Source organism: Phyllobates terribilis, unplaced genomic scaffold (assembly GCF_046119375.1).
Source record: "Phyllobates terribilis strain yellow unplaced genomic scaffold, ASM4611937v1 Scaffold_4__5_contigs__length_816908805, whole genome shotgun sequence".
In the NCBI taxonomy this organism is placed as follows: Eukaryota; Metazoa; Chordata; class Amphibia; order Anura; family Dendrobatidae; genus Phyllobates; species Phyllobates terribilis.
Window position 1 is genome coordinate 65,007,254 of NW_027362764.1, and position 23,167 is coordinate 65,030,420.

Here is a 23,167-nt window from a genome sequence, read left to right on the forward strand (position 1 = left end):
TATATATATATATATATATATATATATATATAATATAAGTTCTGATATATATAATAAGTCTCCATCAGGCCCGGACTGGTAATCTGCCAAGACGGGCATATGCCCGGTGGGCCGGCGGCTCTGAACTGTAAAGTGAACCGTCGGACCCCCATACATGTTTATAGCACCAATATAGAACTAATGCCACTGCTCTATAGAAGTCCCCATGCTTGTGATCCACAGATGCCCATAAGTAAATAGTTGTTTTTCTACCCATTATGTCTAGAACATCAGGGGTATTTAATATTTTTTTTCTTATCGTCAATCTGACACTTTCTTCCATGGTGTTTGTCCAGCACTACAGCCACATCTTCACTTTACACCAGATGAAGGATTCATTTGCATCTATTCTCTTCCTAGGTCTAATGGTCTATCTCATTCGTGGAGCGAAAGGATCCCAGACACTAAACACGTCTCCGACGTTTGTGAAAATGGACGACCAAGGAGTAACTCCTGGCAAGGTAAATTTTGGATTTTTCCAACACTCCTGATCTCAATTAGTCTTACATTACTTAGGTCCCTCATACACATTAGATTTTGGCATGGTTGGTGGGATCTGCTGACCATCTGATGTGTATGGGGGCCACCCAACTCTCCCCCTACAGATGATCGGGAACGGATCGTTGTAATTTCCATTTGCCAATCCCTTTGTTTTCAGGGAAGATTAGCTGCCACTACAGGTTTCTCGTCTCTCCCCATTGAAAACACGCGAACACACAGCCGAGCCAAGAATTCATGTATATGGGGAAGTCGAGAAAGTTTCACAGTGCAATCAGTGTGCTTATCCTTTCCCGCCACCAGGAGTCTGAATTAATTTTTGGGCCTTTGTTATTCAAGGACATTTTGAGGGTGTGATGTGGGGGGGAAGTGGTTTTATATTAAGGGTCAGGTTAAAAGTCCATAAAATCTGGAAATGTCTGTGAGTTTTATTCTAATTGTGTAAAAATAAAATTGAAAAGTAGGTTGACAACCCTTTGTGTGACTTGAATTGCATGATGAAACATCCTTGAGTCTGTCTTGGATTATATGAAGAGACAGAAGGATTTTCTAAGTCTTCATCCACAGAAGATCTGTGGTTAGTTCTCAAAGATGTTTGGAATAACCTCCCTGCCAAGTACCAAGAAGAATTGATGTTGCCAAGCGCGGTCACACCAAATATTGATTTGATTTCGATTTCTCTTTACTTTATTCACTTTAGATTTTGTTAACACAAAATAATAAGTTAGAGGAACGGTTAGAGGATTTGGGAATGTTTAGCTTGCAAAAGAGAAGACTGAGAGGAGACTTAATGTTACGCACACTCCCGGACTGACTGGCGTGAGCATGATTAGTGATCCCACTGGACCATGAACCGAGGAGTGCCTGGAGGGGCGTGACTAAGTATCAACTCGGTCCGACCAAGGCCGCACGGCGGCTCAGTCGACTCTGTGAACCAGGGAGGAACCGAGCAGAGGGACCAGGTGCTACTCCAGGTCAGACCCCGGTCACAGCTGTTGACCCACACTGGGGAATGCAGGAACAGGCAGGTTAGGCTGGCATACGGACAGGTGGGTACTGGCAGGCACGGCTAGTATGCAGACAGGTGGGTATTGGCAGGCACGGCTGGTATGTAGACAGGTGGGTACTGGCAGGCACGGCTGGCAAGCAGACAGGTGGCTACTGGCAGATAGGAACGCAGGCTGGATAGGGACCAGTACAGACTGGGATACAGGAACAGAGCTGCAGGTGCGGTAGACAAGCAGAGGAGAGCAAAACCCGCAGGTGCGGTAGACAAGCAGAGCAGAGCAAAACCCGCAGGTGCGTTAGACAAGCAGAGCAGAGTAAAACCAGCAGGTGCGGTAGACAAGCTGAGCAGAGCAAAACCCGCAGGTGCTGTAGACAAGCAGAGCAGAGCAAAACTCGCAGGTGCGGTAGACAAGCAGAGCAGAGCAAAACCCGCAGGTGCGGTAGACAAGCAGAGCAGAGCAAAACCCGCAGGTGCGGTAGACAAGCAGAGCAAAAGCCGCAGGTGCGGTAGACAAGCAGAGCAGAGCAAAAGCCGCAGGTGCGGTAGACAAGCAGAGCAGGGCAAAACCCGCAGGTGCGGTAGACAAGCAGAGCAGAGCAAAAGCCGCAGGTGCGGTAGACAAGCAGAGAAAAGCAAAACCCGCAGGTGCGGTAGACAAGCAGAGCAAAAGCCACAGATGTGGTAGACAAGCAGAGCAGAGCAAAACCCGCAGGTGCGGTAGACAAGCAAAGCAGAGCAAAACCCGCAGGTGCGGTAGACAAGCAGAGCAAAACCCGCAGGTGCAGAAGACAAACAGAGCAGAGCAAAACCCGCAGGTGCGGTAGACAAGCAGAGCAAAACCCGCAGGTGCGGTAGACAAGCAGAGCAGAGCAAAACCCACAGGTATGGTAGACAAGCAGAGCAGAACAAAACCCGCAGGTGCGGTAGACAAGCAGAGCAGAGCAAAACCCGCAGGTGCGGTAGACTAACAGAGCAGAGCAAAGCGGTAGACAAGCAGAGCAAAAGCCGCAGGTGCGGTAGACAAGCAGAGCAGAGCAAAACCCGCAGGTGCGGTAGACAAGCAGAGCAGAGCAAAATCAGCAGGTGCGGTAGACAAGCAGAGCAGAGCAAAAGCCGCAGGTGCAGTAGACAAGCAGAGCAGGGCAAAAGCCGCAGGTACGGTAGACAAGCAGAGCAAAAGCCGCAGGTACGGTAGACAAGCAGAGCAAAAGCCGCTGGTGCGGTAGACAAGCAGAGCAGAGCAAAAGCCGCAGGTGCGGTAGACAAGCAGAGCAGAGCAAAACCCGCAGATGCGGTAGACAAGCAGAGCAGAGCAAAACCCGCAGGTGCGTTAGAAATGCAAAGCAGAGTAAAACGCGCAGGTGCGGTAAACAAGCAGAGCAGAGCAAAACCCATAGGTGCGGTAAACAAGCAGAGCAGAGCAAAACCCTCAGGTGCGGAAGACTAGCAGAGCAAAACCCACAGGTGCGGTAGACAAGCAGAGCAGAGCAAAACCCACAGGTGCAGTAGACAAGCAGAGCAGAGCAAAAGCCGCAGGTGCGGTAGACAAGCAGAGCAGAGCAAAACCCGCAGGTGCGATAGACAAGCAGAGCAGAGCAAAAGCCGCAGGTGCGGTAGACAAGCAGAGCATAGCAAAAGCCGCAGGTGCGGTAGACAAGTAGAGCAGAGCAAAAGCTGCAGGTGTGGTAGACAAGCAGAGCAGAGCAAAAGCCGCAGGTGCGGTAGACAAGCAGAGCAAAACCTGCAGGTGCGGTAGACAAGCAGAGCAGAGCAAAACCCGCAGGTGCAGTAGACAAGCAAAGCAGAGTAAAACCCGCAGGTGCCTTAAACAAGCAGACCAGAGCAAAACCCGCAGGTGCCGTAGACAAGCAGAGCAGAGCAAAACCTGCAGGTGCTATACACAAGCAGAGCAGAGCAAAACCCGCAGATGCGGAAAACAAGCAGAGCAGAGCAAATACACACAAGGTACTTACAATGAAGTAGTGAGTGGACACTAAACTCACAAACAGAAGTACAGAGACGAGTTGGAGTTAGGTGCAGGTTCAGACACTGCAGGAAAAGGGAGATGCGGACATAGAGACAAACAAGTAACGGGCTAGGACACTGTTCAGACAGGAACTGAACCAGGAACAAGATACAGGAACGAGCCTGGGAACTCAGCCCCCAGGGTGGCGGAACAGACTAGAAGTCACAGATACAGGTAACAGGCCTGGGTATACAGCCCCCAGGGTGGCAGAAACAGACAAGATACAGGACAGGACCTGGCAACTCAGTTGCACAGCACACACTGAATGAAAGTGTTTCTCAGGCCCCTCCTACTGGGTGGAGGGGGTTTAGTATCCAGTGACTCACAGCAATAGGCTGGGGACGCATTAGGGCTGTGCACACAGTAACTATAAGAAACAGGCAGCAACCGCGCCGCTGCCCTAAGCAATCAGACAAGAGACATGCACACAGCAGGTACTGGAGCAAAGTGTGCAGACTGGACTGATAGGTAAGATAGCGGTCTTGCATGGTGGGAGGTGGTAAGCCATGCCAGCACGCCGCCAGAGATGTTACACTTAATAGCTGTCTACAAATATCTGAAGGGCTGTCACAGTGTAGAGGGATCAGCTTTATTCTCATTTGCAGAAAGAAAGACTAGAAGCAATGGGATGAAACTGAATAGGAGAAGATACAGATTAGATATTAGAAAACACTTTTTGACAGTGAGGGTGATCAATGAGTGGAACAGGCGGCCACGAGAGGAGGCGAGTTCTCCTTCAATGGAAGTCTTCAAGCAGAGGCTGGACAGAAATCTTTCTGAGATGGTTTAGTGAATCCTGCATTGAGCAGGGGGCTGGACACGATGACCCTGGAGGTCCCTTCCAACTCTAACATTCTAGGATTCTATGATAGTTTTGAAACCACTCTTATTTTTCTGCATTTTTCTACACTTGCCTAAAACTGTTGCATAGTACTGTATATATACCTCAAATATATGCACTATAAGGACAAAAGTCATCTTAATGAATTCAGGTTTCTCATTCAGTTCCATTTCCTTAAGTGTATAACATCCGGCCCCATCCCCCAGTGTATAACATCCGGCCCCATCCCCCAGTGTATAACATCCGGCCCCATTCCCTTGGTGTATAACATCCGGCCCCATCCCCCAGTGTATAACATCCGGCCCCATCCCCCAGTGAATAACATCCGGCCCCATTCCCTTGGTGTATAACACCCGACCCCATTCCCCTGGTGTAAAACATCCGGCCCCATCCCCCAGCGTATAACATCCGGCCCCATCCTCCCCGGTGTATAACATCTGGCCCCATCACTCCAGTGTATAACATCCGGCCCCATCCCCCCAGTGTATAACATCCGGACCCATCGCCCAGTGTATAACATCTGGCCCCATTCCTTCAGTTCATAAAATCTGGCCCCTTGTTTCCTGGTATATAACATCCAGCCCCATCTCCCCTATGTATAAAATCTGGCCCCTTGTTCCCCAGTGTATAACATCCATCCCCATTCCCCCCAGTGTATAACATCCAGCCCCTCGTCCCCAATGTATAACATCCGGCCCCATCCCCCCAGTGTATAGCATCCGGCTCCATCCCCCTGGTGTAGAACATCCATCCCCATCCCCCCACCAGTGTATAACATCCAGCTCCATCCCCCCCTGTGTATAACATCCATTCCCATCCTCCCCCGGTGTATAACATCTGGCCCCATACCCCCCGGTGTAAAACATCTGGCCTGATACCCACGGTGTATAACATCTGGCCCCATTCCCCTGGTGTATAACATCCGGCCTGATCCCCCCCCCGTATAAAACATCTGGCCCGATATCCACGGTGTATAACATCTGGCCCCATCCCGCCAGTGTATAACATCTGGCCCCATCCTCCCAGTGTATAACATCTCGCCCCATACCCCCGGTGTATAACATCTGGCCCCATACCCCCGGTGTATAAGGCTATGTGCCCACGTTGCATTTATGAAGCAGAAAATTTCTGCTGCATAAATGCAAGTCCTCTCCCGGAATTCCGCACGCGTTTATCGCGCATTTTTCGCGCGTTTATCACGCGTTTTCCACATGCGGAATTGCCTTGCGTTTTTATGCATTGGACAAAGGCAATTCCGCTTGCGGAAACGCAAAATTAAATGACATGCTGCGGATTTTTGAACGCGGCATAAACGCTGCGGAAAAATCCGCAGCATGTGCATAGAACTTGCGGAATCCCATTGGGGAACATGGGGTGCGGATATACATGCGTTTTTCAAGCGTTTACGCTGCGGAAATTCCGCAGCATATACGCTTGAAAAATGCTACGTGGGCACACAGCCTTACATCTGGCCCCATACCCCCGGTGTATAACATCCGGCCTTATCCCCCTGGTGTATAATATCTGGCCCCTCGCTTTATCTGAGAATGTCAATTTGCTTATATTTTTAAAGGGGTTATCCAGGCCTTTGATATTAATGGCTGATATTAATCAAACTCACTTCAATGGAAACTACCCTAAAACGGCGACTACCCAGTGTACAGAGCTGGGACGTTGCAGCTCTGTACAGTTTATTCCCACCTCTGAGGGACCTGCTGATGGTTACAGGTGTTGGACATCCACCGGTCTGGTACTGATTACCTATTATAAGTATGGGCCACTATTATCAAAGTCCTGGACAACCCCTTTAATAATTATATATTATGATTCATACAAAAAGATACTGTGTTTTAATATCTTACAGGTAACATAAGCAGCAGCAGGAAAAAACTACGAGGAAAGAGATTCAGACCACGATCAAATTCCACTGAGTGAGTATAGCCTGTATTCTTCAGCCCTTGGAGACTATATACGGCTTTAGGGGAATGTCCATCATTGAACACTATTTTGTTTTTATATATTATTTTTATCTAATCTAATTTTCATAGCGGTTGGAGTCCTGTTTTTCTGATACAGAGCTCCAAGTCCCCTATATAGATATAGAGATAAATGATAAAATCCTTCTTGCCTATATCCACCACTAGGGGGAGCTTACTGTATACAATGTAGGCTTTAAACTCAATAATAAAAGTGTACAATAAGCTCCCCCTAGTGGTGGCTGAATGCAACCAGAAAGCTTCCATCTAACACTACGTTCATCCATACAGCAATAAATGTAATTAAAATTAATAATGTTGAAAATGAAAAACAACATTGTGTTAAAAGATGGACATTTTCATTAAGGATTGGTAGGAAAACCTGTGGCTCTTCAGCCATTTCAGACCTACAAATCACATAGTATCCTGCAAGTCCTAAATTCATCATTCCTGGGAAATATTCAAAAAGCTAGTGGACCAAAGGAAAATAATTTGTTTTATTTCTCTCCATGCATGCAGTTCATTTACTAATGGTCCATGTAATAATGAGAAAATATTAGAAAATAAAAGTTTATATGTTATTATCAGTAGTAATTTACTCGTTAGTCTGCTCTGTAGATGTTCACTACCATGGGTGTAATGTTAAGGCTTTAGAGCAAATATCCTCCTCTGAACACTGTTTTTTTTAATCTAAATATGATTAAAATTATAATTTCCTTTTATATTTTTATACGTGTCACAACTTTATTTTCTAATACAGAGCTGCAAATCTCCTGCATAGACATAGAGTTAAAAGATAAAATTCTTGATACCTGCAACCACCACTAGAGGGAGCGTAGGAGCTTACTGTATACTGTTATATATACATAGTTGGAAGTAAACTCCCCCTAGTGGTGGCTGCAGGCATCAAGTGGATTTGGAGCGTTATATAACAAAACCAGGAGCGATGTAAAGATATATTAAGAAATAATTAGCAGAGATGGTGTTACATTGTATTTAAAGATTGATATTAGCTTCATCAATAAAGGCAATGCAATAGTGCAGCAGGGTCAAGCCATCAAAACTCATATTGCAAGCAACTTGTTGTAGTCTATCTGCAAGCAGAAGATAAGTTGCTGTAAATGGCTGCCCTCAGTTTGCTGGCAGTTTTCGAGCTCAACGGTCACAGAATCTTATTTCCATGTTCTTGTCTCTCATATGGGATCCTTCCTGCTTATTCTTCCCTGCGAAAATACTGAATGCTAAATATCTGGTATTCTTTTAATTGTTCGGGACATTCCAGGCTGCTAAAATAGTAAATTCTAATATAACATCATTCAGAAAGCTACACAGTCTCTGTATGTAGTGTGACCTGGAGTATTGTCTTATCATATAAGAAGTCACTAGTATAAGAATATTGGGTAGCAGTGAATATAATTGATGTTCAAGCTTTTAAAGGGGACTTTTCACCAGTTTGAGCATGTTAAACTGACCACATCTAGGAATAGTGGCTGTAGAGCTGAGTAAAATGTAGTTTTTTTTATTTTTTAATTCCTCCTCTCCGTTGTGGAGATATTAGCTTGTAAAGCTAGGTCATGAATCAAGAGCTTCGGACGACTGTCATACACCTCTGTGTGAGCCTCAACAAAAATCCTTCTCTAGCCCCTGCTAGAGTTAAGATTTGTAGAGTAGCGAACTCCACTGGTCCTCATGAATTTTGCCACCCCCCGTGTAAGCCTAGCTATACCCATTTTGCTGAAGCTAGGAGAAAAGTTGCTAAATTACTAGCTAAATTATGGCAGTATAAATTATTTTGCGGGTTAGTATGACCAATATAGTGGCATACCACCAATGTCGCCAGACCACGCAGCCTCTATGGAGCTCGTGAGGCCTGGTGCCAGTGCCGACACCCCGCCTCTCCCCCCACCGCCCCAGCACAGGGATTTCCCCCCTTTCTGCCCTGCATCACACTTTCAACTGTATCGGCTTACAGATGAAAGCAATGATGGAAGAGGGAGCCGTCAACTGATGCTCCCTCAATCATCATTCTCCCTATGTGTCTGAGCTCTGACATCTCAGCACAGAAAGCGCAATGACGTCACTATATCGCACCCACTGGCTGAGATGTGCGACACTGTGCAGAGACCGGAGCAGCGGGGAAGCGGTCAGAGGTGAGTATTTATTTTTTTAAATCATTGAATACATTGAGGGGCCATTATACTGTTTGGAGGGCCTGGGGGGGAGTCATGGTGCATTATACTATATGGAAGGCAATGTGGGGTGCATTATACTATGTGTAAGGCAATGTGGGGTGCATTATACTATGTGTAAGGCAATGTGAGGTGCATTATTCTACGTGGAAGGCAATGTGGGGTGCATTATACTATATGGAAGGTTATGTGGGGTGCATTATACTACATGGAAGGCAATATGGGGCCCCTTATTCTATATATTATTCTATATGGAAGGTAATGTGGGGTACGTTGTACTATATGGAAGGCAATGTGGGGCACATGAAACTATATGGAAAGCAATGTGGGGAGCATTATACTACAGTATGTGGAAGGCTATGTGGGTACATTATACTACATGGAAGCCAATGTGGGGCCCATTATTCTATATGGAAGGCAATGTGGGCGCATTACACTACGTGGAAGGCAATGTGGAGCACGTTATACTATATGGAATGTAGTGTGGGGTGCATTATACTACATAGAAAGCAAAGTGGGGCCCATTATACTATATGGAAGGCTATGTGGGGGCCATTATACTATTTGGAGGGCTATGTGGGAGCCATTATACTATTTGGAGGGCTATGTGGGGGCCATTATTCTATCTGGAGGGCTGTGTGGGGGGTATTATAGTATTTGGAGGGTTATGTGGGAGCCATTATGCTATTTGGAGGGTTATGTGGGGGCCATTATACTATTTGGAGGGCTATGTGGGGGGCTTGGTAATATTTAGAAGGTTATGTGGGGGCCATTATACTATTGATGTGTACTGTGCTGTGTCTAGGAGAGATTGCAGCAGCAAGTATCCTCCCCCCAACTCCCAGTGGATTGCAAATTAAGAGATAGAGTCTGTATAGAGGAAAACTGGTGAAAATACAAAATACGAGTCATATACTGGGCAGATATAATGTTATTCCTCATGTACACACACAGGACAGCTTCTTCTGAAAACTTACTTGAAAGTACAGATACCATTTAACTCGCCCAATCAAGAGAAGTAAACCATTATCAGAGATTTATAAGTGTATTATCAATTCATATATATATATATATATATATATATATATATATATATAATAGAAGAGTATTACTCAAGAGTCCGTGGATATTTGAATAGGAGGGGATTGAGTAGTTTACACTGGGAGGATATCTATAACAATATAGGTTAGCTCCCACTCAATGCTAACCATAGATTTATTTAATTTAATATTGTACAAAGATTGTAATATAACCCTGAACTGTTAAATAAATTGAATAGAAATGCAACGTTGTAATCTGCCCAATGCTGGATTTTTGCATATGATAATGGGAATGTAAACTTCAGAGCTGTTTTGGTCTGGTATATTTGGTGTAGTATATGAGAATTGCTTCGGAGTGGAATGTTGCTCTCATCTTATAAATGCACAGAGTTAAAAAAGAACATAAAGAATGAGAAACTCAAAACTGTTGTTTCTGATGAGACGATTGATAACTAGAGTATGGGGTTCAGAGGAAAAGCCTTATACAGCCAAGTGCGAAAATATCATCTAAAGAATATGAAAAAACATGGTATGCAAGGGTCGATTTTGAGAAGTGGAGATGAATATAGAGTAGGGTGGGGAGAGAATTGAGAAGTTTGGTATACCGTAATTAATGGATAAGTCCAAGTCATTCCTTCTCATTTTTTTTCTTTCACACAGCAAAAGTAATGTGGATGGTTGGGGGGACAGGTGATAGGGGGGAGTAAGGAAGGAGGGTGAAGGTAAATGGGGTATTTGTATATGCATTCTTTAATGACTGGACTTTTTAACTGAATTTGTATTTCTGAAGTACAGTAAAATGTAATAAAGTTAAAAAAGTTTTGCAAAGCTATGAATTTTTTGTCGTATACCTCATTACCTTATTTTGCATACTTCTCCGCCAAAAAAAAATAAATTGCTGCATCGATGTTTCAGTATCTAGTTCATGTGATCCTTTAGAAACTGCTTTTAATTGCTGCTCAGCAAGAATCTGTACTCTAGTTACAAACAATCTGTGTTAGGGACTTTACTTGTCTGAATACTGGAGTGTGGATCAGAGAGGTTCAGACAGCAAATGTCAGATACTCTGATTGTGGATAGAGTATGGATTCTTGCTGACCAGCAGTTGAAAGCAGATTTTTGGGGAGCTTAAACTACAGTGTATAGGTAATAAAGCAATGCAACATGGAGATTAGGTATGAAGAAAGCAAAATAACGTAATGTAGTTGTTGTAGTTGGTAATATAGACCCGGGGTCTTCCGTGGGCGTAACGCTACTCAGACAACACAGGGTGAGGATAAAGCAGCATAGTAATACTTTATTGAACCACAAAGTGGACAATAAACACACAGAACAGTCCCAGCAAATACCCAAGATGGTGCAACATTACACAGTCTCACCCTTTCTTCTCCGCCCGCCTGGGATAGAACAACCGCGACTTTGGAGACTTCCAGGGTTGACTACTACACTTTTACTATTAGACAGCAGAGGCTCACACTTTTACTATTAGACAGTTGAGGCTCACACTTTTACTATAAGACAGTTGAGGCCCACACTTTTACTATTAGACAGCAGAGGCCCACACTTTTACTATTAGACAGCAGAGGCCCACACTTTTACTATTAGACAGTTGAGGCTCACACTTTTACTATTAGACAGTTGAGGCTCACACTTTTACTATTAGACAGTTGAGGCTCACACTTTTACTATTAGACAGTTGAGGCTCACACTTTTACTAGTAGACAGTTGAGGCTCACACTTTTACTAGTAGACAGTTGAGGCTCACACTTTTACTATTAGACAGCAGAGGCCCACACTTTTACTATTAGACAGTTGAGGCTCACACTTTTACTAGTAGACAGTTGAGGCTCACACTTTTACTATTAGACAGCAGAGGCCCACACTTTTACTATTAGACAGTTGAGGCTCACACTTTTACTAGTAGACAGTTGAGGCTCACACTTTTACTAGTAGACAGTTGAGGCTCACACTTTTACTATAAGACAGTTGAGGCTCACACTTTTACTATTAGACAGCAGAGGCCCACACTTTTACTATTAGACAGTAGAGGCTCACACTTTTACTAGTAGACAGTTGAGGCTCACACTTTTACTATTAGACAGTTGAGGCTCACACTTTTACTATAAGACAGTTGAGGCTCACACTTTTACTATTAGACAGCAGAGGCCCACACTTTTACTATTAGACAGTTGAGGCTCACACTTTTACTATTAGACAGTTGAGGCTCACACTTTTACTAGTAGACAGTTGAGGCTCACACTTTTACTAGTAGACAGTTGAGGCTCACACTTTTACTATAAGACAGTTGAGGCTCACACTTTTACTATTAGACAGCAGAGGCCCACACTTTTACTATTAGACAGTAGAGGCTCACACTTTTACTATTAGACAGTTGAGGCCAACACTTTTACTATTAGACAGTTGAGGCTCACACTTTTACTTGTAGACAGTTGAGGCTCACACTTTTACTATAAGACAGTTGAGGCTCACACTTTTACTATTAGACAGCAGAGGCCCACACTTTTACTATTAGACAGTAGAGGCTCACACTTTTACTAGTAGACAGTTGAGGCTCACACTTTTACTATTAGACAGCAGAGGCCCACACTTTTACTATTAGACAGTTGAGGCTCACACTTTTACTAGTAGACAGTTGAGGCCCACACTTTTACTATTAGACAGTTGAGGCTCACACTTTTACTAGTAGACAGTTGAGGCTCACACTTTTACTATAAGACAGTTGAGGCTCACACTTTTACTATTAGACAGCAGAGGCTCACACTTTTACTATTAGACAGTTGAGGCTCACACTTTTACTATTAGACAGTTGAGGCTCACACTTTTACTAGTAGACAGTTGAGGCTCACACTTTTACTAGTAGACAGTTGAGGCTCACACTTTTACTATTAGACAGTTGAGGCTCACACTTTTACTATTAGACAGCAGAGGCCCACACTTTTACTATTAGACAGTTGAGGCTCACACTTTTACTAGTAGACAGTTGAGGCTCACACTTTTACTATTAGACAGCAGAGGCCCACACTTTTACTATTAGACAGTTGAGGCTCACACTTTTACTAGTAGACAGTTGAGGATCACACTTTTACTATTAGACAGTTGAGGCTCACACTTTTACTAGTAGACAGTTGAGGCTCACACTTTTACTAGTAGACAGTTGAGGCTCACACTTTTACTAGTAGACAGTTGAGGCTCACACTTTTACTAGTAGACAGTTGAGGCTCACACTTTTACTATTAGACAGCAGAGGCTCACACTTTTACTATTAGACAGTTGAGGCTCACACTTTTACTAGTAGACAGTTGAGGCTCACACTTTTACTAGTAGACAGTTGAGGCTCACACTTTTACTATTAGACAGTTGAGGCTCACACTTTTACTATTAGACAGCAGAGGCCCACACTTTTACTATTAGACAGTTGAGGCTCACACTTTTGCTAGTAGACAGTTGAGGCTCACACTTTTACTATTAGACAGTTGAGGCCCACACATTTACTGTTAGACAGTTGAGGCTCACACTTTTACTATTAGACAGCAGAGGCTTACACTTTTACTATAAGACAGTTGAGGCCCACACTTTTACTATTAGACAGTTGAGACTCACACTTTTACTAGTAGACAGTTGAGGCTCACACTTTTACTATTAGACAGTTGAGGCTCACACTTTTACTAGTAGACAGTTGAGGCCAACACTTTTACTATTAGACAGTTGAGGCTCACACTTTTACTATTAGACAGCTGAGGCTCACACTTTTACTATTAGACAGTTGAGGCCCACACTTTTACTATTAGACAGTTGAGGCTCACACTTTTGCTAGTAGACAGTTGAGGCTCACACTTTTACTATTAGACAGTTGAGGCCCACACATTTACTGTTAGACAGTTGAGGCTCACACTTTTACTATTAGACAGCAGAGGCTTACACTTTTACTATAAGACAGTTGAGGCCCACACTTTTACTATTAGACAGTTGAGACTCACACTTTTACTAGTAGACAGTTGAGGCTCACACTTTTACTATTAGACAGTTGAGGCTCACACTTTTACTAGTAGACAGTTGAGGCCAACACTTTTACTATTAGACAGTTGAGGCTCACACTTTTACTATTAGACAGCTGAGGCTCACACTTTTACTATTAGACAGTTGAGGCTCACACTTTTACTAGTAGACAGTTGAGGCTCACACTTTTACTATTAGACAGCAGAGGCCCACACTTTTACTATTAGACAGTTGAGGCTCACACTTTTACTAGTAGACAGTTGAGGCTCAAACTTTTACTACTAGACAGTTGAGGCTCACACTTTTACTATTAGACAGTTGAGGCTCACACTTTTACTAGTAGACAGTTGAGGCTCACACTTTTACTAGTAGACAGTTGAGGCTCACACTTTTACTAGTAGACAGTTGAGGCTCACACTTTTACTATTAGACAGCAGAGGCTCACACTTTTACTATTAGACAGTTGAGGCTCACACTTTTACTAGTAGACAGTTGAGGCTCACACTTTTACTAGTAGACAGTTGAGGCTCACACTTTTACTATTAGACAGTTGAGGCTCACACTTTTACTATTAGACAGCAGAGGCCCACACTTTTACTATTAGACAGTTGAGGCTCACACTTTTGCTAGTAGACAGTTGAGGCTCACACTTTTACTATTAGACAGTTGAGGCCCACACATTTACTGTTAGACAGTTGAGGCTCACACTTTTACTATTAGACAGCAGAGGCTTACACTTTTACTATAAGACAGTTGAGGCCCACACTTTTACTATTAGACAGTTGAGACTCACACTTTTACTAGTAGACAGTTGAGGCTCACACTTTTACTATTAGACAGTTGAGGCTCACACTTTTACTAGTAGACAGTTGAGGCCAACACTTTTACTATTAGACAGTTGAGGCTCACACTTTTACTAGTAGACAGCAGAGGCCCACACTTTTACTACTAGACAGTTGAGGCCAACACTTTGACTATTACACAGTTAAGGCTCACACTTTTACTATTAGATAGTTGAGGCTCACACTTTTACTATTAGACAGTTGAGGCTCACACTTTTAGTATTAGACAGTTGAGGCTCACACTTTTACTAGTAGACAGTTGAGGCTCACACTTTTACTAGTAGACAGTTGAGGCTCACACATTTACTATTAGACTGTAGAGGCCCACACTTTTACTATTAGACAGTTGAGGCTCACACTTTTACTATTAGACAGCAGAGGCCCACACTTTTACTATTAGACAGTTGAGGCTCACACTTTTACTAGTAGACAGTTGAGGCTCACACTTTTACTATTAGACAGCAGAGGCCCACACTTTTACTATTAGACAGTTGAGGCTCACACTTTTACTATTAGACTGTAGAGGCCCACACTTTTACTATTAGACAGTTGAGGCTCACACTTTTACTATTAGACTGTAGAGGCCCACACTTTTACTATTAGACAGCTGAGGCTCACACTTTTACTATTAGACAGCAGAGGCCCACACTTTTACTATTAGACAGTTGAGGCTCACACTTTTACTAGTAGACAGTTGAGGCTCACACTTTTACTATTAGACAGTTGAGGCCCACACTTTTACTATTAAACAGTTGAGGCTCACACTTTTACTATTAGACAGCAGAGGCCCACACTTTTACTATTAGACAGTTGAGGCTCACACTTTTACTATTAGACTGTAGAGGCCCACACTTTTACTATTAGACAGCTGAGGCTCACACTTTTACTATTAGACAGCTGAGGCTCACACTTTTACTATTAGACAGCAGAGGCCCACACTTTTACTATTAGACAGTTGAGGCTCACACTTTTACTAGTAGACAGTTGAGGCTCATACTTTTACTATAAGACAGTTGAGGCCCACACTTTTACTAGTAGACAGTTGAGGCTCACACTTTTACTATTAGACAGTTGAGGCCCACACTTTTACTATTAGATAGTTGAGGCTCACACTTTTACTATTATACAGTTGAGGCTCATACTTTTACTAGTAGACAGTTGAGGCCCACACTTTTACTACTAGACAGTTGAGGCCCACACTTTTACTATTAGACAGACGAGGCCCACACTTTTACTATTAGACAGCTGAGGCTCACACTTTTACTAGTAGACAGTTGAGGCTCACACTTTTACTAGTAGACAGTTGAGGCTCACACTTTTACTATTAGACAGCAGAGGCCCACACTTTTACTATTAGACAGTTGAGGCTCACACTTTTACTAGTAGACAGTTGAGGCTCACACTTTTACTAGTAGACAGTTGAGGCCCACACTTTTACTATTAGACAGTTGAGGCCCACACTTTTACTATTAGACAGTTGAGGCCCACACTTTTACTATTAGACAGCTGAGGCTCACACTTTTACTATTAGACAGCTGAGGCTCACACTTTTACTAGTAGACAGCTGAGGCTCACACTTTTACTAGTAGACAGTTGAGGCCCACACTTTTACTATTAGACAGTTGAGGCCCACACTTTTACTATTAGACAGTTGAGGCCCACACTTTTACTATTAGACAGTTGAGGCCCACACTTTACTATTAGACAGTTGAGGCCCACACTTTTACTATTAGACAGTTGAGGCTCACACTTTTACTAGTAGACAGTTGAGGCTCACAGTTTTACTAGTAGACAGTTGAGGCTCACACTTTTACTATTAGACAGTTGAGGCCCACACTTTTACTATTAGACAGTTGAGGCCCACACTTTTACTATTAGACAGTTGAGGCCCACACTTTTACTATTAGACAGTTGAGGCCCACACTTTTACTATAAGACAGTTGAGGCTCTTACTTTTACTATTAGACAGTTGAGGCTCACACTTTTACTATTAGACAGTTGAGGCCCACACTTTTACTATTAGACAGTTGAGGCTCACACTTTTACTATTAGACAGTAAAGGCTCACACTTTTACCAGTAGACAGTTGAGGCTCACACTTTTACTATTAGACAGTTGAGGCTCATACTTTTACTAGTAGACAGTTGAGGCCCACACTTTTACTACTAGACAGCTGCGGCCCACACTTTTACTATTAGACAGCAGAGGCCCACACTTTTACTATTAGACAGCTGAGGCTCACACTTTTTACTAGTAGACAGTTGAGGCCCACACTTTTACTATTAGACAGTTGAGGCCCACACTTTTACTATTAGACAGTTGAGGCCCACACTTTTACTATTAGACAGCAGAGGCCCACACTTTTACTATTAGACAGTTGAGGCTCACACTTTTACTATTAGACAGCCGAGGCCCACACTTTAACTATTAGACAGCTGAGGCTCACACTTTTACTAGTAGACAGTTGAGGCCCACACTTTTACTATTAGACAGTTGAGGCTCACACTTTTACTATTAGACAGCCGAGGCCCACACTTTAACTATTAGACAGCTGAGGCTCACACTTTTACTAGTAGACAGTTGAGGCTCACAATTTTGCTAGTAGACAGTTGAGGCCCACACTTTTACTATTAGACAGCAGAGGCCCTCACTTTTACTATTAGACAGTTGAGGCTCACACTTTTACTATTAGACAGCAGAGGCTCACACTTTTACTACTAGACAGTTGAGGCCCACACTTTTACTACTAGACAGTTGAGGCCCACACTTTTACTATTAGACAGCAGAGGCCCACACTTTTACTATTAGACAGCTGAGGCTCATACTTTTACTACTAGACAGTTGAGGCCCACACTTTTACTACTAGACAGTTGAGGCTCACACTTTTACTAGTAGACAGTTGAGGCTCACACTTTTACTATTAGACAGTTGAGGCTCACACTTTTACTAGTAGACAGTTGAGGCTCACACTTTTACTATTAGACAGTTGAGGCTCACACTTTTACCAGTAGACAGTTGAGGCTCACACTTTTACTATTAGACAGTTGCGGCCCAAACTTTTACTATTAGACAGCAGAGGCCCACACTTTTACTCTTAGACAGTTGAGGCTCATACTTTTACTAGTAGACAGTTGCGGCCCACACTTTTACTATTAGACAGCTGAGGCTCACACTTTTACTATTAGAGAGCTGAGGCTCACACTTTTAGTAGTAGACGGTTGAGGCTCACACTTTTACTATTAGACAATTGAGGCCCACACTTTTACTATTAGACAGTTGAGGCCCACACTTTTACTATTAGACAGCAGAGGCCCACACTTTTACTATTAGACAGCAGAGGCCCATACTTTTACTATTAGACAGTTGAGGCTCACACTTTTACTATTAGACAGCAGAGGCTCACACTTTTACTGTTAGACAGCCAAGGCCCACACTTTTACTATTAGACACTTGAGGCTCACACTTTTACTATTAGACAGTTGAGGATCACACTTTTACTATTAGACAGCAGAGGTCCACACTTTTACTATTAGACAGTTGAGGCCCACACTTTTACTATTAGACAGCATAGGCCCACACTTTTACTATTAGACAGTTGAGGCCCACACTTTTACTATTAGACAGTTGAGGCCCACACTTTTACCATTAGACAGCAGAGGCCCACACTTCTTTTTACCATTAGACAGTTTAGTCCCACTGTGTTCAATAAAACCAAAATGACAAAGACAAAGATTTATGAAAACTGTGTAGCAAAATGGTCTTTGTTGTTCACAGCAACCAATCACAGAGCAGCTTACATTTTTCAAGAGCACTATAAGAAATAAAAGCTGCGCTCTGACTTGGTTGTTATGAGCAGTGCTTAAATGGTTTCATAAATCTCCCCCAACAATGCACAAGGTAGACCAAGTGTGGTCGCAGATACAGCAGTATATATCGGTGTATATATCTAGATCTTACACCGTAAGTAGGGCACTTGCACATAAGCAGCAAAAATAAAGACATCTTGAAACGTAGAGTTCTGTGAGGAAGTGAGGCTCCTAGTAGAGGGACATACGTGTCAACTGTCCTAAATTTGCAGGAACTGTCCCTGGTCCCTGGTATTTGTGGTGTCCCTGGTCGAGGTTTACACAAACCTCAACCAAAAATGGGTGTTTTCGTGCAGGGATGGGATATACCTTGATAGAAATGTGAAAAGGGCTAAGGTTTCCCTAAATTGCCAACGCCTATGTTAATAACTATGGAGAGGGAAGAACCATCATGTTAAGTTGTGGTATGATAAGGTAAATTGATCTATAATCCCTAATTCGGTCTTTATTTTATTCATAATTATTTTTGAACAACTGCTTAATTGGCACCAATTATTTCCACAATTCCTTACAAATATGAAACATAACACTTCATCTCCAAATAATGTCGATTTCTGTATGACTACATACTTATCAATGTTTAAGTCCTGCCCCCTTGGCTGCCCCAAAAACAACCCAAACAGGACAGGAACGCCCATCTCAGGGGAGAACTTGTGGACATGCCTAAATTTAAAAAAATTTGGCGCAGTGCCAGGAAATTTATCATTGATGTAAAAAAAAAAAAAAAGTACAGCACTCCAAAAGATTTTCTCTTACTTTTCACTGAGTGCAAAAAACTCTATTCTATTTTGTGATATCTGGGTTACTTTTAATGTTTGAAGAAAATAGGTAAATCCCCAAAATAATTGTCCTCGCCATCAAGTGAGGAATAGCCTCTACCTTTTCCTTAAAGAGTAATTCAACTTTTTTTCAATTTAGTAATTGATTGGTCTTTACAAAGTTATGAATTTTTGTAATACACTACTGTGACGATACAGAGTAAAATCTTAATAAGCCAGACGATTACATTTGGTAAGTCAAGAGAAATACACTATTGTGTTTAAATTTACTTGTATATGTTTGTGTATTTCTAAAGGTCATAGTATTTGTATAACCCTGAATGTTATCTGCTCTTTGATTCTGAATCAATGATGTGTATTTACAACAGCCCACTGTATACCAACTATGTAAATTGATTAGTTAGAACAATGAATGTTTGCTAGATATGTTAAATACCATTGTAGGGTGTTTGCCAGTCAATCTTGGGGGATGAGCTGTGGATACTCAAGCCCTGTGGAATAATAACATCCCTAATTCTTAACCTGTGGATGGGTATTTAAGTAGGGACATGTGTTTTTTTGTAAGGGTCAGACTTGAGCCCAGAGAAGCAGAAAGGAGATGTGTTTCTGAGACAGAGGGAGTCTTGGGACAGAGATTGAGACAGACTTTGGAAGGAGAATGAGAGACATCCTCCAGGACCGCAGATGGATTGCATGGCATTACCAAAGAGACACAGATTTGAATTCTATATTATTCTAGCCTAAGGGTACCGACCATGACTGGAAAGATTCGGATCTGCTCCATTAACCATCAGAGAGACATGAATACATTTTGGGGAGTCCAGGAGAGGATGAAGAAGTCACCTGGCCCCATGGATATGTTGTTTTGGGGTTGCTAGGAGGGACCCACCTGTCACCTAGTTGAGGCTCACACTTTTACTAGTAGACAGTTGAGGCCCTCAACTGTCTACCAGTAAAAGTGTGAGCCTCAACTGTCTAATAGTAAAAGTGTGAGCCTCAACTGTCTAATAGTAAAAGTGTGGGCCTCAACTGTCTAATAGTAAAAGTATGAGCCTCAACTGTCTAATAGTAAAAGTATGAGCCTCAACTGTCTAATAGTAAAAGTGTGAGCCTCAACTGTCTAATAGTAAAAGTATGAGCCTCAACTGTCTAATAGTAAAAGTGTGGGCCTCAACTGTCTACTAGTAAAAGTGTGAGCCTCAACTGTCTAATAGTAAAAGTGTGAGCCTCAACTGTCTAATAGTAAAAGTGTGAGCCTCAACTGTCTAATAGTAAAAGTGTGAGCCTCAACTGTCTAATAGTAAAAGTGTTGGCCTCAACTGTTTACTAGTAAAAGTGTGGGCCTGGGCTGTCTAATAATAAAGTGTGGGCCTGGGCTGTCTAATAGTAAAGTGTAGGCCTCTGCTGTAGTTGTAGCCCATAGCAACCAATCAGAGAACAGCTTTCATTTCTTAATCTGCTCTGAAAAAAATGAAAGCTGTTTTCTGATTGGTTACTTTAGGCTACAACTACAGCAGAGGCCTACACTTCTACTATTAGACAGTCGTGGCCCACACTTTTACTATTAGACAGTAAAGATTCACACTTTTACTATTAGACAGTTGAATAACACACTTTTTCTATTAGACAGTAAAGATTCACACTTTTACTATTAAACAGTTGAGGCTCACACTTTTACTATTAAAGTGTGGGCCTCAACTGTCTAATAGTAAAGTGTAGGCCTCTGCTGTAGTTGTAGCCCATAGCAACCAATCAGAGAACAGCTTTCATTTCTTCAGATCAGATTAAGAAATTAAATCTTAGCTCCAATTGGTTGCTATGGACAACAAAGCCCATCTTGATAAATGAGGTCTACCGTTTCATGCCTCATTTATTGAATCTGCCTTTGTTGCCCATAGCAACCAGTCATAGCTCAGCTTGTATTTCTTAAACTGACCTGCTAATATTAAAGTTGCGTTGTGATTGGTTGCCACTGGCAACAAAGAGTTTTTCTTTTAGTTTTAATAAATGAGGCCTATTGTGTTTTCTTTTTCCTTCAAGTTTATATGAGGTTGATTATTTTTTTTCCAGCAAACAGCGCCTATCTTGTCCATGGCTGGTACTGCAGATTTTGACTTGTATAGGAATAAGCTGCAACACCAAACACAGCCATTATACAGGAGTGGCGCTGTTGTTTTTTTTTTTTAGAGAAAAATAAACAAAAAATATATGAACTCTACTCTGTATAGTGAAGGCCATACATTAAATGTGGCAGTACTTCTTTATTATATATGATTTCTCCTCGCACGCTAATCTACCTATATTCATTGCCTGCTTACCTCTCTCCTCCTTTTTGTTCCCATTCTCACTTTTCGTTCTGTGATCGTGTTGTATTTTTTTCAGACTGTATATTCTGCTTTCTCTGTTCTCCTGTTCCTCCTATCACTTTTCTGCAGGTATTTTAACCCTTGGTACAAAAGACAACATTATGTAGCTATATGGGTAGAAGATGTGAATAAAAACACAGAAGGACCGTATATTAGGTATTACGGAACGGAACGCTTTATTACATTCAGAGCGATGTTGCGGTATATCGCTATGGTGGAGCTTGGCATATATACATACCTACATACAGTATACATATACGGTTGTACTGTACATGTATGCACTTGTTTTTTTATGTATATATCTGGTAGTGTGAGTGTATATACCTTATTGTCTTAAAGGAGAAAACAATCCCCTTAAATGAAAAATGTATATCGTACAAAGAGCTGTGGGCATTTATTAAAGGATGTGTCCGTCCAAACACCCATATTATGTAACAATAACCGGGTGGTATGAGATCATAAAAAAAATGGCTGCCTTGTTCTAGATCAGCGCCATTCTTGCAACTCAGCCGTTTTCAAATGAGAGGGACTGAGGTGCAATACCGACCGCAGCCTATGGACAAGTGTGGCGCTATTTCTATAATAAAGCAGCCATGTTTTTTTACAATCTTTAATTCCAAGGATAAGAAAAGGAGGAATCTAAAAGTAGAGATATTGTTGATGGTCCAATATTGCACCACCATGATATTTTTTCCCTGAAGCGGTATAGAGTATCAGATGTGAACGTCCTTGTCAAAGGGGTTGTTAAGTTGGGAAAATTAACTTTTAAATTCTGTATAGGTGAATTGTGGGGAGTAACATAATCAGGACCCTTATCTAAAAGACAAAAGAGAGAAGCTACACAGAGCGCCTCTTGCTTTGGAGGACCCAACGTGCCCGCGATTAGACAAGATGCTTAATCTTGTGATGGTGCTGCAGAGTAATCAAACTCTTGTTACCGTTTTCTCCCACAGACTACATCTGATACTGGGGTCCCACCAGTGGGACTTGTTTAAGCCAGCTTATTCCTGAAGACCCTTCTTCAAAAAGGGATTGTCCAAAATTGAGAACTTATTTTTAAATTTTTTTTTTTTTTTAAATTTACGTTATACCCTAACTAAAGGATAGGGGATAACTTACTGATGACAGGAAGTTCGACCACTGGGACCATCAATGATCCAAAGAGTGGGACTTTGGAATGCAGGAACCGAACTTTGCAGAACCCAGTCTTGAAGGGATCAAAGGTGTGCATGCTCAATCTCAGCTATGCAACCCCGAGAAATAGCTGAGCGCTGTACTCGGATTTCTCTGGCAGTCCCATAAGCAGTGAACAGAGCATGCATACTTCCTCTCATTTAAGATGGGGCTCTTCAGAGCCCAGTTCCTGGGTTCTAGAATTCCATCCTCGGTATCACTGGGGGTCCCAGTGGTTAAACCCCCTGCAATCAGCATGTTATCCCCTTTCCAATGGATAGGTTATAACTTATAATATAGTGATGGCACCCAATACCAGAGAAAAAAATGTTTCTTTGATTAATCCAAAAAAACAAACCAATTGATAGAACTAATTCCCATCAATGTTTTTTGTCACCTTAGATAAATTAATAAATTACTCAAATGCTCATTATTGATAAAATTATCTATGTGGATATATGTTCCTTCAAAATAAATTATCCCACAAAAAAAATGTATCTCCTATCT

General features: G+C 42.3%; 1 protein-coding gene across 4 annotated transcripts in view; it reads left to right on the plus strand.

Annotated features, from left to right (window-relative positions):
• The window catches only part of ADAM22 (ADAM metallopeptidase domain 22), a 312,368-nt gene that overhangs the window by 277,599 nt on the left and 11,602 nt on the right, over window positions 1-23,167 (plus strand). For 3 of the 4 annotated variants that reach the window (XM_073677443.1, XM_073677444.1, XM_073677445.1), the window contains 2 exons: window positions 400-500; window positions 6,278-6,344. In XM_073677443.1, coding sequence (XP_073533544.1) covers window positions 400-500; window positions 6,278-6,344 — 168 coding nt within the window. Of the gene's footprint in view, window positions 1-399; window positions 501-6,277; window positions 6,345-21,556; window positions 21,644-23,167 lie in introns of all 4 variants that reach the window. The other variant, XM_073677446.1, reaches the window with a different exon arrangement.